Source organism: Schistocerca gregaria, chromosome 1, assembly GCF_023897955.1.
Source record: "Schistocerca gregaria isolate iqSchGreg1 chromosome 1, iqSchGreg1.2, whole genome shotgun sequence".
In the NCBI taxonomy this organism is placed as follows: Eukaryota; Metazoa; Arthropoda; class Insecta; order Orthoptera; family Acrididae; genus Schistocerca; species Schistocerca gregaria.
The window spans coordinates 524476070-524494026 of NC_064920.1; the positions used below are offsets into that span (position 1 = coordinate 524476070).

The 17957-nt window shown below is 39.3% G+C and overlaps 1 protein-coding gene across 1 annotated transcript in view; it reads left to right on the plus strand.

Annotated features, from left to right (window-relative positions):
- Positions 1 to 212, plus strand: part of LOC126357041 (uncharacterized) — a 45286-nt gene extending 45074 nt beyond the window's left edge. The window contains exon 8 of the mRNA XM_050007423.1: positions 153 to 212. Coding sequence (XP_049863380.1) covers positions 153 to 212 — 60 coding nt within the window. The remainder of the gene's footprint in view (positions 1 to 152) is intronic.
- The last annotated feature ends 17745 nt before the right edge of the window (positions 213 to 17957 follow it).

Consider the following 17957-nt stretch of genomic DNA (forward strand, 5'->3'; position numbering starts at 1 on the left):
TTCCAATGGGATTACGTTACAAGCATTCCTATGGCACACAAAACGTACTCCGAGCGTCCAAATCCAGGAAGTTTCAGATCCTATGGGATACTGATGCCATGAAAACGAAGAACGAAAAACAGGCGTTCTAACAGGTGTTTGGTTTTTTTCAGGTGCTGAATGGGACGTACGCATTACTGAACATGCTTTACAACTTCCACGGCAGTGGTTGAAGACTGGCCAGCGAATGTAGCAAGACCAATATCTTAAAATTAATTTCGTTACTTCTGAAAAAATTGGACTTGTCAGACGTATAAACAAATACATTAAGCTTAATACTTTACTTCTTCAGTCTCCCTGCCAGTGAAACTTCGGAAGCGAATTACAGTATATGAATTCAGAGAGTGCTTAGGTCGTGAGGAATTAAAATACTTATTCTTGAGTATACTAACTGAGTCATTCGGCTCATGTTTCACAGAAAAATGTCATAAAACAGTTTTAATGCATTGTAGACATAAATTTTATATAAATGAGAACAGAAAAAAACGTCATTCACATGTACGAACAATAAAAGTTATTGAAGATTCTGTCAAGAATGCTTATTTTCAAGCGGATATGTGCAAAGATGTTTATTACCCTCCCCCTGAAATGTTTGTAATTATACTGATGTGGTATTCGTCATGCTCATAACTGATTTGAACTTTGATGGTGTATGCAAACAACAAAAACTTGACACACATGGCACGAGGTCCCTCAGCAGCGACACTGGAGAAACTAGCCACGCATGACATTTTACCGGTAAATTACCCGCACACTGATTGCCAGCCGCGTCAATACGGTGGTTCTGGTACCGTGCAACATACAGCAGCTTAAGTGAGAGCAATTCGTCGCGTCAGTGCGTATGAAGCCCCAATTCCCATAGTGAAATTCATAATGTCTCCATTCTCATGAATGTTGCAGTGAACACTATCCATAGGTCAGGAAAACGTCGCTAAAATAGCTAGCCTAGGCATATTGCCGTAAAAATATCGGAGCAAAGTAAGCTATACTCGTAAGCTTTTCTCGTCACTACGTACAGGGATTTCAAACATTCAGTCAGTTATCCGAGATACACTTCTTCTGGACATACGAAAACAAGAAAATTGAACAAAAAGAGATTTTTACTATGTATATAGCAACACAATAAACACGGGCGGACACACATTTTTTTTCGGGCATAGGGCATAATGGTCAGAAAGGTGAAGGAGGTCTTCTTATAGGAATTTTTAACACACACACACATATATATATATATATATATATATATATATATATATATATATATATATATATATATATATATACACCAATGTTACAGGGTTTGCGAGCAGAAACGCACTACTTTAGCAATATGAGGTACATAAACAATTTGATATCATACTAAACACAGATTTTAAGAAATATAGGAAAAGCTTCATGAGAACACACGTTTATCGCTTATGGTTAAGCCGCAATCACCATATTTGTCTTCCGAATTCACTACACCAAGTAAAGTCAAAAGACAGAAATGGTGATAATGGGTGAACCGTAAAAGATAGGCGTACGCTCTCGTGGACTTCGGTATCTATCTTTTTGACATCCATAATTTAGTACTTTCCTATTTTTGGCTGCTCAAGGTACTGCATAACAGTGCAGTGCCAACAGATTTTTCTGTTGCCTTGGTTCACTATCATCAACTGTTTATTAAGTAGCATACGTTCCTCATCCTTTCAGGATATAAGATGAACATCAGCAAAAGCAAAACGAGGATAATGGAATGTAGTGAAATTAAATCGGGTGATGCTGAGGGAATTAGATTAGGAAATGAGACACTTAAAGTAGTAAAGGAGTTTCGCTATTTAGGAAGTAAAATAACTGATGATGGTCGAAGTAGAGAGGATATAAAATGTAGACTGGCAATGGCAAGAAAGGAGTTTACGAAGAAGAGAAATTTGTTAACATCGAATATAGATTTATGTATCATGAAATCGTTTCTGAAAGTATTTGTATGGAGTGTAGCCATGTATGGAAGTGAAACATGGACGATAAATAGTTTGGACAAGAAGAGAATAGAAGCTTTCGAAATGTGGTGCTACAGAAGAATGCTGAAGATTAGATGGGTAGATCACATAACTAACGAGGAGGTATTGAATAGGATTGGGGAGAAGAGAAGTTTGTGGCACAACTTGACTAGAAGAAGGGATCGGTTGGTGGGACATGTTCTGAGGCATCAAGGGATCACAAATTTAGCATTGGAGGGCAGCGTGGAGGGTAAAAATCGTAGAGGGAGACCAAGAGATGAATACACTAAGCTGTTTCAGAAGGATGTAGGTTGCAGTAGGTACTGGGAGATGAAGAGGCTTGCACAGGATAGAGTGGCATGGAGAGCTGCATCAAACCAGTCTCAGGACTGAAGACAACAACAACAACGTTCCTCATGAGCATTCCACTGAAACTTCATCAAATTCGATTCAGTGGTCCCGCCATAAGAAGGTGACTGACGACAGAGTTGAATTTCACATTTATAATTATATTATGGTTGAAATACTCTGGTTCCTGATAAAAACATCAAGCAGAATGTAATGACTCTAAGAAGCCTGACGAAGGTGGAAAATGGAAACGCGTAGCTTAAAATGAAGGTGTTTATAGGAACTAGTGCCGGTACTGTTTGTTACTATCTAGGGAAAGAATCCAGAGAGAACATATACTTACCGAAAGTAAATGAAACTGTGAGTCTGAACGCAGCACTAAAAATTAAAAAAAAATTTCATGGATAAAACATTTCACTTTGCATGCATAGCTTGTAATACATAGTTCATTTATCTGCTGCACAATCACGAAACGATCAATCGACTTCATATTTTATTCTACTTTTATCGTAAATTGTGACAAAGAACGAAGCTAGAAACAACGAATTAAAGCCTCTAACACAAGGACTCACACTTACGTTCTGTTAATTCCAGCTTTTAGCACTGTTTAAATTCACAATTATTTGCTGTCCTTAGGTAAAAATTATGATTATGCTGAGATTGACTCTCTCTCTCTCTCTTCTTCCTCTCTTTTTGTCTCTCTCGAACTGTCTGAGGAGGGGAGGGGGGAGGCCCCCGTGCTCCCGTGACCCTCCCACTCTCCCCGGAACCACCCTTGACATTAAATGATTGTGACGTACATAGTTAAAATGAGCGATCTGAATAAAATGTTGATCAAAGTTGTATAAATTAAACTTAAGTAGTGTCCATTAAATATATCTAAATGAAAAACCTTACTGTTACCTAACTCCAAGAATGGATCAACGGTCATTTGGCAGATGGCCAAAAGTGAATGTTCAATCCTCAGTAGTATCTACAAATGCCTAAACAAGGCCATTGTCTCGACATGATACTGAGGCATATGTATATATTTTAAACCAACTTACTATTTCATTACCCTATCACTACGTAGTCGTAACCTTAGTCAGCACATTATGAAGTGGCTAATTCCAACAAGAACAAAAGTTAGTGTTGTCAGGCAAACAAATGGAACTATTAAGTAAGGGGAAGAATAGCCAGTAACGTCAATTTTCTGTATAGACAAATACATTACCAAACGCCTGAACAACTTTCGCAGACCGATGCCAACTGCTTCCGTCGAGAATTCTTTACCGTCAGTGGCCTTTGCTAAAGATTGCCGAATTTCATCTGTGGGCTATAGGATAATCTGAAACTGCCTCTATTAAGTCATAGATGAGCAACAACATTTACAGCTACCCCACAGAAGACGATATGCGATCAAACGATTCGCTGGCGCATTCTTAACTTATAGTATTCTCGAGTGTCCGCCTGGGACACGTCGTAATTTTTACTGTAGATTAATGACTGTGAAACACCAAATATTTAATTCGTAAACGTATTTGACTACAAGTAAGTGAAGGAACGTTTTTAAATGATATGCACTTGCGTTTTCGAAATGGAAGACGGACATATAAAGCTTTGTAGATAATCTTTCATAAAATTATAGGGTTTGGGTAAGTCCAGTTTACATCCAGACACTGTGCACTTATGATGGTTCCCTTGACTGTATTTCCGAAAATTGGATCCGGATGTGATCTATTGTCGATATACTTCATCAAATATCACTACTACATGCTACGCAATGTATCGCCGTGTTATAAATCGGAGTGCTAGAAAAGCTAAAAATTACAGTTCCTCTCCACGTGTCTGTCAGTAGAGCAATAAATGACCAAAAACTGGGTGGTAAGACTGAGTGCCTACATCAGATTGAGTAAATACGAACCGATTCAGTACTCAGCTTCCAGCTTATTAAAATCGAGTCGTATCGCAGTCTTCGTAATGCTTCGTGCTTCGTTACCAAATAACGTTATGATTCATTACAAGTTCTGCAATATTTGTATCAGACGACGAAAATGATCTAAATTAAAGTCGTCTCACCAGCAACTCCAGCATCGTAGCCGACGCCTCTGAAAGGTCTCAGTTTGACTCCCAACACACTTCCAATTTCAGACCTTCACAGACTCTTCCCTTAGTCAGCTGCGCATGTTCCTGATTTGTTAAATACGGAGAAGCTCGTAATCGGGGACAACACGCTACAGTAACACCACAAACAATGAACCTAAACAGTTTTCATGAATAATCCATACTGACTGCGAATTATCTGTGCTGAATATTGCAGAGATCACTTTATGATGGGTAAAAGTGAAAGTGCACCTAATCACCTTCTCCTCAGTTGAAACAAATTCGTAATGTGATCTCGAGAAGACCACCAGAAGACATTATAAACTTGTATCAAGCATCACATCGTACTTGTAAAAGAATAAAACTATCGAAAGATAAAATAGTCATTATGCTGCAGTTAAAATTTAAATTAAGATAACGTAATGGCAAACTCTACAGCCAGGATATTATACAGTGCTGAGCTAAGACCTCCACAATTTAAGTTCAGTGACACTAGAAAAACTTATGTAATACTGAAAACCCGTGAACAAATTATTTCAGTGCTGCCATTAAAAGACAAATAACCAGTAAATCCTTCCATCATGAGCAGTAAAACATTAGACAAAGAAAACAAATATGTTAGTTTAAACACTGATTTCTGCCCTAACAAAAAATAAAAACAGAATAAAGCAGTCATCTATATTTGTGGATGAAACTGACTACACAAATGTATTGATAACAATATTATGTAAACTTTAAGTAGATATACAGGAATTAATTGATGTAAAACAACATACAAACATTAAATATACATTAAATATGGTAAATCGGCTGTTTCTGTTTCAGTTACCGAAGAAATTTTGGATGTTAATTAGTTATGATAAGCTCTCTTGCAAAATTTGTAATATAGGATGAAGATTTTCTATCTCTCAATGTTAAAGTAATAAAACAAGTAATGTGAGACAAGAAGTAAGTTATATATACAATCTAAGATACACCTGAAATTATAAAAACTTGATGTGTTACATACTTGTTTCATGTTCGTCTGTTGCAAAGAATACACAAGTTTCACCCTTTTTTACCTGTCAATACACTTCAGCACAAATTATTGAAGGGAATTAAGATTTTGTAGAGTAATCCACAACTGGAAGTGTTGTAATAATGTAATAATAACCAACTCTGCTTGGTTTTCTTACATAATCAAGAACAGAGAAAATAGAAATTAAAAGAATTGATGTTGTTTTGTGAATACAATGGTAAAGTTTCTTAAATAAAGGTGACATTTTTTTATATCTACACTGTCATACACATAATGGGGAGTACTAATAGTTAATCCCTTCGTGGTGCAATTAGACAACTAGTAAGTCACACTGAATTCATGAAACATTTTCATGTATGCCCTTGAGTACATTACTTGATGACTGCACCGTGGGCTGTTTTGGTGGTCTGTGACACGCCACAATTGACACAGATTTGTCAAAGTATCCAGAAGGATCCAACACTAATTTGTGCCAATAAGGGAGCTAGCACCTCATCTGGACTCGTGTGTGCTCCCAGAAGTGGTACTCGATGAGTAAGAGAGCTCTATACATCTTTTGGCAGAAAAATTTCATGTGGACCAGCAAACAGTTCATCAAATATCCTTGCCTTGTGGGTCCATGTTTCAACCTATGCCATTCCATACATTCTTGTGATATACATGAAAATGTACTAAAATAATTAGTTTGTAAGCCTCATATTACACATTCATACACATTTATACACACATCATATCACCCTACAGCTTATAATCTCCTCTTTTGTAAACCATTTTTTAAAAGACTTTCCCACTTTTTGTTATTCAGCCTTGATAGACATCTTAGGATCCATGACAGTAAAGCATGAAATTTATCATAAATGATTCTAAATAAATACAAAAGCATAGTGTATCACATGTATACACATTATATTTAGCATAGAATGGAATGTACACGATCAGTTTTCATAATCGATCACACAAGAACAGCAAATTATGTATATTCCACGTTTGTTTTGAAGAGCCAGGCACCGTTCCTGTTGACCCTATTAATAGTCAGTCAGGCTCCTATTGGCGTCTGGTAGACTCCTGAAAATTTCATGTTATGTAGTTAGCGTCCTCTGTGTTATATTAGTAGGGGAGTTCTTACAGTTTGAGGGTGATTTTCCCCTATGTAAGTTGCATGTTCTCGCTTTTTGTGACTAAATGTAAATTGTAACGACAAAGTATGACGTCTCATGACAATGTTTGCTTAAAATTCTTAGGAATTTTCCTCACTGAGACTATGCTTTCAAGTACATTAAATGAAATCGCAATTGCGAATGAGGACAACCATCCGCTGCAGAATAGAATGACGACAATGAAAATTTATGCCATGTACCCACGTTGCTTCGGAATCATAATAACGCAGGCACTGCAGTATCGTCCATTGTTTGAACTGTTCAGCTCTAGCCAAAAATTTCTATATGAATCACGATGGGGCAGAAGGAACCAACATAACAGCTAATTTCTCTCTGTGAAATCCTTCTTGTGCTTGAGCATACCACTTCCATGGAGTGTCCTTATCCATCAATGCAAGTAGTGGAGATAAAGCTTAAATATTGAATTCAGAACTTTTTAAAATAAGAGTGAAGTAGTTCCAGATATGTACAAATCTGTTTTACCGTTGTGGAACAGGAAAATCATGAATTAGGATCAGCCAGCATCCTTCGATGCGATCAGAATGTGAACAATGAACGTGGCCAAGAAGTTTTATTTCTCATTCTCCCAAACTCTGGCTTCACTAAATTTACAGTTACGCCACACTTCTTAATTAAGTTCAACAATGTGTCCAATACGTCATTATATTTTTCCAAATCCTATTCAGCATGTAAAATGGCATCCACACAGGTGGTCAATTCTTTTCTTAAATCAACTAGTGGATGTTGTTACAGGAGATTAACTAGTATTGAATCCAAACGGTAACTTAGGACTTTGGTAACAAGAGCCATAACACAAAAATGCCGCACAACTCAAACACAAGGGATGTCACTCACTTGTCTTAAATCAACTGAAGACAAAAGTCTAACATCATTAAATTTTTTGAGAAGCCCATGTAACACCAGTGGCCTACTAGTTTCTGGCATAAAACCTATATACATTTCCTACAAATCTAATACCACGCTAATACCATAACCTTTGGATTTACCAACAACAGTTTATCATAGGAACTGACAGGACGTTCTACGAAAGCTTGCTGTAACATTTTCTGAAACTCAGGCTCCACTCTGTCTATATAAATCAGTGGTATGAGATATAACCAGCTAAAAAGTTTCTGTGCTCCTCAACCTTCAAATTATACAAGAAACATTGCTTGTTCCAGGATTTTCTGAAACACTGAAGAATGACGTTGCAGTACGCCAAACAATTTTCCTTTCACTACTTTGTTTGCTTTTCAGCTCAGTCAATTAGACTCCATTTTTCTTGCAAGGAAAGTTTGTATGATGTGTGTACCGTGTTACTAAACTAATCTGCTATATTGTGCGGTTAGACAACGCCCTGATCTATAAAGTTATGTTCTGTTATGTCTGTTCATGACCCAATACTCAATCTGTAAACGTTATCTGACTAAATCCGAGTAAAGTATTTTGTGACAGTAACACAAAGTTACATAATACTGCACAGAGAAAAATGGATATGCATGGCTTATGTAACTGAATATGAAACAGAAGGTAATTGCTCGAAGGAACCTAGAAACATAGTGTAGTGTGGCTATGTTTAGCTTATAGGCGAACGGTGTACAATGAGGATGATTCTTATTGACTGTAACTGATTCAGAAATGATCATCAGTGATGTACCTATTTATGGGAAATGAGTCATATTATTATTGAAAGACAATGCTTACATGTACAACTGAAAAGAAGGAGAAGGTATTACTACCATGTGCTACACAAAATATCTCTCCTTTTCGTATGAATAAACACATTGCCCCAGAAACCTGAATTATGGAAACAGCACCCAAACTTTCATTGCTTTGGCATCATACATGCGGAGAGCTGGTTATTTACAGCTAATGAAATGGGAGATATGTACAGAACTGAACTGTTTTGTTATTGTTATACTGCTTAATCACTGAAGAGATGAATGTGGATCTTTGCAAGATGTGATGAGAAGACAGAGTAGCTTAAAGTGTGCTTCTAATTTAACGTACGACATTTAAATATATGACCTGGAAGAACTGAAGAGACTAGCAGTCATACTGAATGAATATCGTGCGGGGTGGTCAGAAACAGTCTGAAAAGCTTGTAAGGCTGTTACAGAGTATGTAGTGTTGAGAAACAGTTGTTATGAAAAAAATTCAGTAAATTAGGCCGCTTCCTATTTTATTAGCTTTCAAGTTACCCAACCAGATCGTTTCGTTCAGAAGTTGAAAATCTTGCACACGTGTGTTCTCTGTTTAATTTCCTCAAAACTGAACGTACGTAACGTTTGCTCACTTAGCTTGAATTTATCACTTCCTAAACAGGAACGTGTTTACTGGTATTGAGAATACTGAACAAGTAATGTCTCGTGGTCCCAAAGCCGTCTGCGCATTACGGCATTTTAACGTGTGCAATTGATTAAATTTCCGCGCAAGTGCCTGATTTGCTAAAGTCAATGCCAGTTCAATCGGAAACTTCGCAACGTGTGGACTTATTTTCGTAAAAATTATTGATTAGTACAATCTATCATTCAACATCCTTACAACCATTATTCCAAGTTTCCATTTTTCTTCTGAACGTGTAGTTCAGCAAACCACTTCATGGACAGTAACACATTGTTAAAATGGTGCAGATTAGTCTTAATGCCAGCACACAGTGACTTCCTGCCCATATCACTGCTTTAGGTACACGTGTAAGACAAACGTTACGTGTTCCATTTCCCTAAAGCCGAGGACATCATACATCGTGATAACGAAACCTGCGACGGCTAACAGCCATCTACAAAAACTTTCTGGAAGCCGTGAGGAGAGTAGCCTGGGAGAGGACCAGGGAGGATGTCCTGAAATCCTGACAGCCATCTCCAAATCTCTACACCTTGATTGGCATAGCAGTGCATCATCTTTGAATCCTGAGTCGCTCCTCAGCGAGCCCCGGGCCTACTATCGAGACAAACGAGACATTTAGCTTCGTTCGGATACCAAGTGCAGTAATGTAGTGTAGTGGGGTGTACTGTTTCTAGTGTTGTGTACTAGTGTAATTCAAAATTATAAATTACAAAATTCGTGATCTACGAATGCTGCATAGTGTAACAGATCTGTGCCATGTGCCTTCTGGATTCCATATGAAAAGATATCTGAGCACCACCTCGCCAAATGGTCGTATGTAGACTTGTTTTTAGTTAGTTGTTACTATTATTATTATTATTATTATTATTTACATAGGTACTCTACCTTTTTCCCTTAAACAGCCAAATACTTAGGCAAAATTTTCATGTGGTATTTTCATGCCAATTCATGTACACATTCAGTCTATTGTTTTGTCCAGATACAGACTAACAAAATTACAAATAAATAAATAATGAAAAATTTACGCAACATTCACTTGACTTAACTCACTGTTTAAATAACGATCATCATTTGCTTCTATTAATACCATTCACTGCTGAATCCTCGTTTCCACGTGTCTGAATCAATTTTACACTTAATAATCATTGATGGACGCAGAACAATCCACACACTACAATTGAAACCAATTTCCAACTCGTTTTTCGGGGAATCTTTGCAGTAACATCATCGTAACATGTTAAAGTACGGTGATTTCAGATGAGCAGATGAGAGGACGGAATTATTTGCATTTCATGGAAAATTATTTTGTTGAACAACTTGAACACATTCCTTCGGCTTCGCGGATCGCAATGTTTTTTTCCAGTATGACGGACCCCCTCGGCAATTTCACAGAAGTTTGACGCGTGACCGAACATTCCTAACGCTGGATTGCTCGTCGTAGTACAATTTTCTGGCCAAGCTAGACCTTACGGTATTAGACTTTTGTTGATGGGGTCGGATGAAGTCTGAAGTCTACAATCGAAAGGTGACTGAGCGAGATGAGATGCTTGGTCCTATCATGGACAGAGCTTCCATCATGAAAGAACGTGCAGAAGCACTTAGACAAGTAACACATCGTGTTCTCCCAAGAGTGTACAAGTCCACTGAAGCTATCAGTGGGATTCTAGAAATTTATTGTGAACTATACAATTACTGTAATCTGTCGTGTACGATAGTACGTAGATGTAACTTAAACATACATATTATTCAGTTGATATCTTGTAATGTTTACTAACTGTTGTATATGTGTACATGTTTAAACCTGTCAATGTATTGAACAATACAGAAACTTCATGGTCCAGTCACATTAATGTGACCACTGCCTATGTTGGATGGCAACATACTATAACCACCCACAGATGTCACATGGCAGGAGTAGGAGTGGAGGGTATAGAACGCTAAAATCACGTGTGCTTGCAAACCAGATAAAACAAATAGTCAAGTCAGGCAACAGAAAGGAATGGAAGGCTACCTTCTTATTAAATTCTCTGTAATCAGTTACCAGACTCGATTTGCCACACGGTTTAGCCACAGGCAATATGATAGCTGAACAGGGTTCTATGGAAAAGTGAACAACTCCTTGCTGCTATGTCTCTTACACTAGACAATTCATTTTTTCACGCGCAAGGACGACAGACGATACGGAGACCTCTGGAGCAGAACGATGTCGGTTAATTCGATGTGGTACTTATATACTTCCTACCCATAGTACATGGCAAAATTCGGCGCACAATTGCTGTGCTTGCTCACTTAGACTCTGTAGCAGATGATGTAATCGCACAGCATGACCTCCGCCTTCCCTCTGTCGTATCGCCGCTATCGGCGACTGAAAACTAAAGCCAAACTAGAATACCGTTCTACTGCCAAATTGGAAGGTGACGTGAGCTTGCTCTAATTTGGGATCAAACCAGATCTCTAAATTATATCCGACCCCAGCTGGTATCACCGTCGCAAGCCTTAATTATATTTCCATATAAACCACTGGATTCTCATCTTAATTACAACCCCCTCCCTCCCTTTCCCACACCACCACAATGCACTGGAACTGGCTGTCACATAGGCGAATCATCCAAATTTAAATTAGATCCATCACCCACTGCCCGATGTGTACAAAACTACATTCGCTGAGTTTCCCTTGTCTATTGGACCACATATCGGTGCATTATCAATTTTGCAGCCACTAAATGGCGTTTATGCCCGAACCGAGCCTCATTGTCTGTGGCAGCACCGACATACGTGACACGCTTTTCTGCATATTTCGGCCACATTCAACTGCTAGTACCCAATAGTTTCTACTGCTGTCGGTGATCCCACCGGAAATGTTCCACAGTCCGAAAGAGAAAACAATGATTACGTTTTAAACTGCCCTCTCGGAATATTTTCATTTATCATAAACGCTTGAGGTTCGCACTACCGACGTTCGTCAGAATATCTGAACCCTTGAAATTGATAAGTTCGTTCTTATAAATGTCTGAACGTACAAAGGGGAGGAGGGAACAGCTCGTTTTAACTACCTGTTGGTACAATTATATCCACGATACTAAAACTACATTAGCCTCAGTGGCCGGTAGACAAAATTTGCATGTAGCCGTGCGAACACAACGTATTATCCAATTGGCTCGTTTATCTCCTGGTTGCGTTCATATGGTACATCAACAAGTTCCTCCATTATCCACACACGAATTACTCTCCCACATAGTAGCCGGTGAAACTTTGCCACGATATCCACTTCAACTACGAACCCAGATACCTTGCTTGACAAGCTGCCTCTAGTGTGTACAAATCTGAAATGCAGAAGTGCCACGTTCTTAAATGTAAACACGTCCTTCACTACTGTCAGTAGTGCCAAGTTGTGAAAACAGCTCACTGTATCCGGTTGAATCTATCGAAATCTTCTTGTTACTGAACAATACTATTAACGTCTGGGGAATCATAGCAGACTGCGTTTTCCGCTATTTACCATTTCTTTCCAGGAACCTTATCGAATTATGTCCCATCATTCCGTCTACTGAGTTGTCTTTGTCCTCAGACATTATTATCAGGCAGGGTCACTTTCCTTCTCATATAGTTACCGAGTGTCGTAAGAATATGAAAATTGATTAACTATTTACTATCAGTATCGTGGGTTTGCTAATGATCATTTTCAATCTAAATTTTCTGCCTCAGTAGCTGTTCATTCTTGTATAGCATAACAGAGGTTTATCTGATTTGCGGTTTTGAGTGCTGTCGAATAGTGTGACAACCTTCTGTTGCCACGCCAGAATTTATTTGCTTCAATTTCTTTGCCATTGCCTTTCTTAATATTATGGAGATTTATTGCCCAAGCGGGCTGGCGACTGTTTCTCTGTATCATCACCGATTTTTGTAGTAAACATTACGTGGTACCCTTTTCCCCCTTGTGTGGCTCCTCAGCGATTGCAGTACATTCCCCCACCATTTCAAAATTATCGCCACTATTTAGATTAGTTTTAGAATAGTTTCTTACTTCAGAAGGGTCAGTTGCACACTTTCTTCAAACTAGCCGGTGTTAGTTTTCTTCGGTAACGATAGCCTTACTCACTGTAAAATTTAATTTGTCATATGCGATCATGGTCAGTTTATTGCAAACCAGTAGGCCGGTTAGGAATGGGGACGGTTACAAGTCTCGGCCGGAGGGACCGTGCGGTTCTAGGCGCTACTGTCTGGAACCGAGCGACCGCTACGCTCTCAGGTTCGAATCCTGTCTCGGGCTTGGATGCGTGTGATGTCCTTAGATTAGTTAGGTTTAATTAGATCTAAGTTATAGGTGACTAAGTCGCATAGCGCTCAGAGCCATTTGAACCATTTGTACGATTACAAGTCAGGTGGTCGCCTGTATCAGATCTATGTGGAATAAAGTTAACTGCTGGCTGTTTTCACGGGTCACCTGATCTCGCTGTGACAGGTCTTCAGCCATTCATATATGTTGTGGTGTTCTTCAGTCCTGAGACTGGTTGGGTGCAGCTCTCCACGCTACTCTATCCTGTGCAAGCTTCTTCATCGCCCAGTACGTACCACAGCCTACATCCTTCTGAATCTGCTTAGTGTATTCATCTCTTAGTCTCCCTCTACAATTTTTTCCCTCCACGCTGCCCTCCAATACTAAATTGGTGATCCCTTGATGCCTCAGAATATTTCCTACCAACCGATCCATTCTTCTAGTCAAGTTGTGCCACAAACTCCTCATCTCCCCAATCCTATTCAGTACCTCCTCATTAGTTATGTGATCTACCCATCTAATGTTCAGCATTCTTCTGTAGCACCACATTTCGAAAGCTCCTATTCTCTTCTTGTCCAAACTAGTTATCGTCCATGTTTCACTTCCATACATGGCTACACTCCACACAAAAACTTTCAGAAACGACTTCCTGTCACATAAATCTATCCTCGATGTTAACAAATTTCTCTTCTTCAGAAACGCTTCCTTGCCACTGTCAATCTACCCTCTCTACTCCGACCATCATCAGTTATTTTGCTCCCCAAATAGCAAAACTCCTTTACTACTTTAAGTGTCTCATTTCCTAATCTAATTCCCTCAGCATCACCCAACTTAATTCGACTACATTCCATTATCCTCGTTTTGCTTTTGTTGAAGTTCATCTTATATCTTCCTCTTAAGACACTATCCATTCCCTTCATTTGCTCTTCCAGGTCCTCTGCTTTCTCTGACAGAATTACAATGTCATCGGCGAACCTTAAAGTTTTTATTTCTTCTCCATGGATTTTAATACCTACTCCGAATTTTTCTTTCGTTTCCTTTACTGCTTGCTCAATACACAGACTGAATAACATCTGGGACAGCCTACAACGCTGTCTCACTCAATTCCCAACCACTGCTTCCATATAGTGCCCTCGACACTTATAACTGCCATCTGGTTTCTGTACAAATTGTAAGTAGCCCTTCGCTGCCTGTATTTTACTCCTGCCACCTTAAGAATTTTAAAGAGAGTATTCCAGTCAACATTGTCAAAAGCTTTCTCTAAGTCTACAAATCCTAGAAACGTAGATCTGCCTTTTCTTAATCTAGCTTCTAAAATAAATCGTAAGGTCAGTATTGTCTCACGTTCCCATATTTCTAAGGAAGCCAAACTGATGTTTCCCAAGGTCGGCTTCTACCAGTTTTTCCATTCGACTGTAAAGAATAAGAATTCGCGTTAGTATTTTGCAGCCGGGACTTATTAAACTGATAGTTCGGTAATTTTTACATCTGTCAACGCCTGCTTTCTTTGGGATTAGAATAATATATATATATATATATATATATATATATATATATATATATATATATATATATATATATATATATATATATATACAATTGTAGTTGCAGGAGACTTCAACCAACCGAGTATAGGGCGGGGCGTCTACGAATTTATTGCGGTAATCTTACGAAATTTGTTTGAGCACGTTTTCTGATAACAATTTTGAGCAATATTGAGCAGCAATTTCTACAGCCCACATGTAATCTAAATATCTTATATCTTGTCGCTACAAACAGGCCGGATCTTAACAACAGCGTCAATACAGATACGGGGATTAGTGATTGTAATGTCGTTATTGCAACTATGCCTAGGAAAGATAATAAATCAGTGAAGAAAGGTAGGTGAGTTTTTGTGATACAAAGAGCAGATCACCTGTGGTTGGAATCTCACTTAGTGAGCTGACATCACTACTTTGCAGTAAGTTGAATGTAGAGGATTTAAGAACAGTTTCAATAAATTGTACATAGTGTTATGGAAAACTACGAGCATGTGCCAAGTAAGTGGATTACGGACGGAAAACACACACAATGATTTAACAACGATTTTCGGAAAATGCTGAGGAAGTAAAGCCTGTTGCTCCGTTCAAACGAGAATGCCCAAGTGATGATAGGCTAAGGTTATTAGAAGTGCGAGCGCCTGTGAGAGGATTTATGCGTGAAGCATACTGCAACTACCACCGGCATACTTAAGCAAAATATGTGGGGGAGAACCGGAGAATATTCTGCCCCTATGTAAAATCACTAAGAGGGTTTAAGGCTTCTAACCAGTCACTAGCTGAACAGTCTGGCGTCTCAGTTGAGGACAGCAAGCCGAAAGCAGAAGTTTTAAACATCACGTTTAAAAAATTCGTACAAACGCACTGTCGTTTGACCATCGAACATACTCCGGTATGGATGTAGTAATAAGCATAGCTGCCGTAGAGAAATAGCAGGCAGCGCCGAGAATAAATAACACGCCAGATCCGGATGGAATCCCAATTCAGTTTTGAAAAGAGTACTCTACGGCATTCAGCTTGCATTTATTGCAAATCTTTGGCCTAGCGCAAAGTCTCAAGGGACTGGAAAGAAAAGCGAAGATGATTGCTGCATGTAAGAAGGGTAAAGTAATGGACACGGAAATCTACAGAACAATATTTCCATCATCGGTTTGCTGCGGAATCCTTGAAATGATTCTCATTTCGAATATAATGAATCCTTTTGAGACTGAGAATCTTATGACAGGATATCAGCACGATTTCGGAAAGCATCTCTCCTGTGAAACTGAGCCTGCCATTTCGTCGGATAATACTGGAGGGCAACAGGCTGATTCCACATTTCTTGATTTCCGGAAAGCATTTGACACGGTAATGAAGGTACGAGTATATGCAATACGCCCTCGAAGTCTGGGTCGCTAGAAGCCTTTTTATGTAATGAAGTCAGTCTGTTGCCCTCGACGGCGATTAGAGACAAAGGCGTCGTCATGTGTGCTCCACGGAAGTTTCATAGGACAGAGATTATTTTCTATCTACATAAAAGTTCATATTGGAAGGACGGGTAGCAATCTGCGGCTGTTTGCTAATGGTGTTGGTGTGAATGGGAAGGTGTCACAGTTGAGTGACTGTAGGAGGGTATAAGATGGTTTAGGCAAAAGTAAGGTAATGCAGTTAAGTAGGAAACGTAAATCCGTTATGTCCGGATACAGTTTTAGAAGTATCCTGCTGGACATAATCACTTCGTTTAAAAACGTTGCAAAGCGATACGAAATGGAACGAGCAAGTGTAAAGAAGACCGCATATTGAACGGTAGTGTGAGTTAATCTTGAATAGGGTTCTAGTATTTGGGATTCGTACCAGGTCGGATTAAAGGGAGTCTTGGAAGTATTCAAAGGCGGAGTGTTTGTTACCGGTAGATTCGAACAACACGCAGGTGTTAAGGAACTACAATGGGAATCCCTGAAGGAAAGCTGTCGTTCTTTTCGAGGAACTCAAAGCAGAATATTTAGAGAAGTGGCGTTCGAGGGTTACAGCAGAATGATTCTACTGATGCTGGCAACATACATCGCCCGTAAGGACCATGAAAATTAGAAACGAGAAATTAGGGCTCATAAAGAGTAATACAGACAGTTTCTTTCCCCTTACTCTACTTGCGAGTGGAACAGGGAAAGAAGTGACTCGTAGTAGCACTGAATACCTTCCGTCACGCACCGTACGGTGGCTTGCAAAGTATCTGTGTGGGAGAAGATGTACATATGACAAGTTACTGTCAACTATGTGCAAGACTGCCTACGCATATACCCCAGAACGATCTGCTGTACCATAAAAACAAAATAAATACATGACGCGCAAAAAAATAACGAGGTAACGTTCTTTGTACAAGTGGCATAAATCAAATCACTCACGCTCACAGTATAACAAATATCGCCTTCAATACAATAAAACATATAAATCACTTACTTTTACGATGTGTAATTAACGAAGGCAAAATGGCTACCGTGTTTAGGGAACACATTGGTATACACTGTGTGCCATCGCACAACAGCCATTATACGTTACACTATAATCATATACTTTCTGCGTGTAATATTACTTGTTAAGCAATACACTCAGTGCACTGCTTGCACTCTACAACACTATAGTGAACCACGTTGCCACCAAAATGTAGCTGTCGGCTTCCAAAACGCTTAGGTAGTGCTCCTCTTGACATGCAGCAGCCCCATCTCTACCACCTCTGGAGTCGCAGTCCTCTGGCCTTGGAAAAGTTAGCAACCTCTCTACAGGGTTGCTTCTGTCCACACAAAAGCACCGCCTCATGCTGACCATTAGTGATAGGCTATAGTCAGCTGGTTGGAATAGGAGAAGGCTTCCCGTTATCGGTCTTGGACCAACTGAATACACTCGTCCGTCATAGCTCCAACTTGGTCTCAGCGCTGCTCGCTGCAGTCACTTGCGCCTGCAGACTTGTTGCGGCACTGTCACAACCGACTACCTGTCGTGACTCTGGATGCGAGGAGACAAACGTGCTGCTTGATATGGCAGAGCCTGCACGTCCCCCTACGGCGTTATGTGTTTAGAAGGACGAAAAGTTTTTAAACGAGACCTCGGGTTACTATTGTAAGATTTCCATGTTTTCTGCCATTGTAAATAATCGACCTTTACTGTACTGGGACAAAGATTCGTGCACGAGTAGTGAAT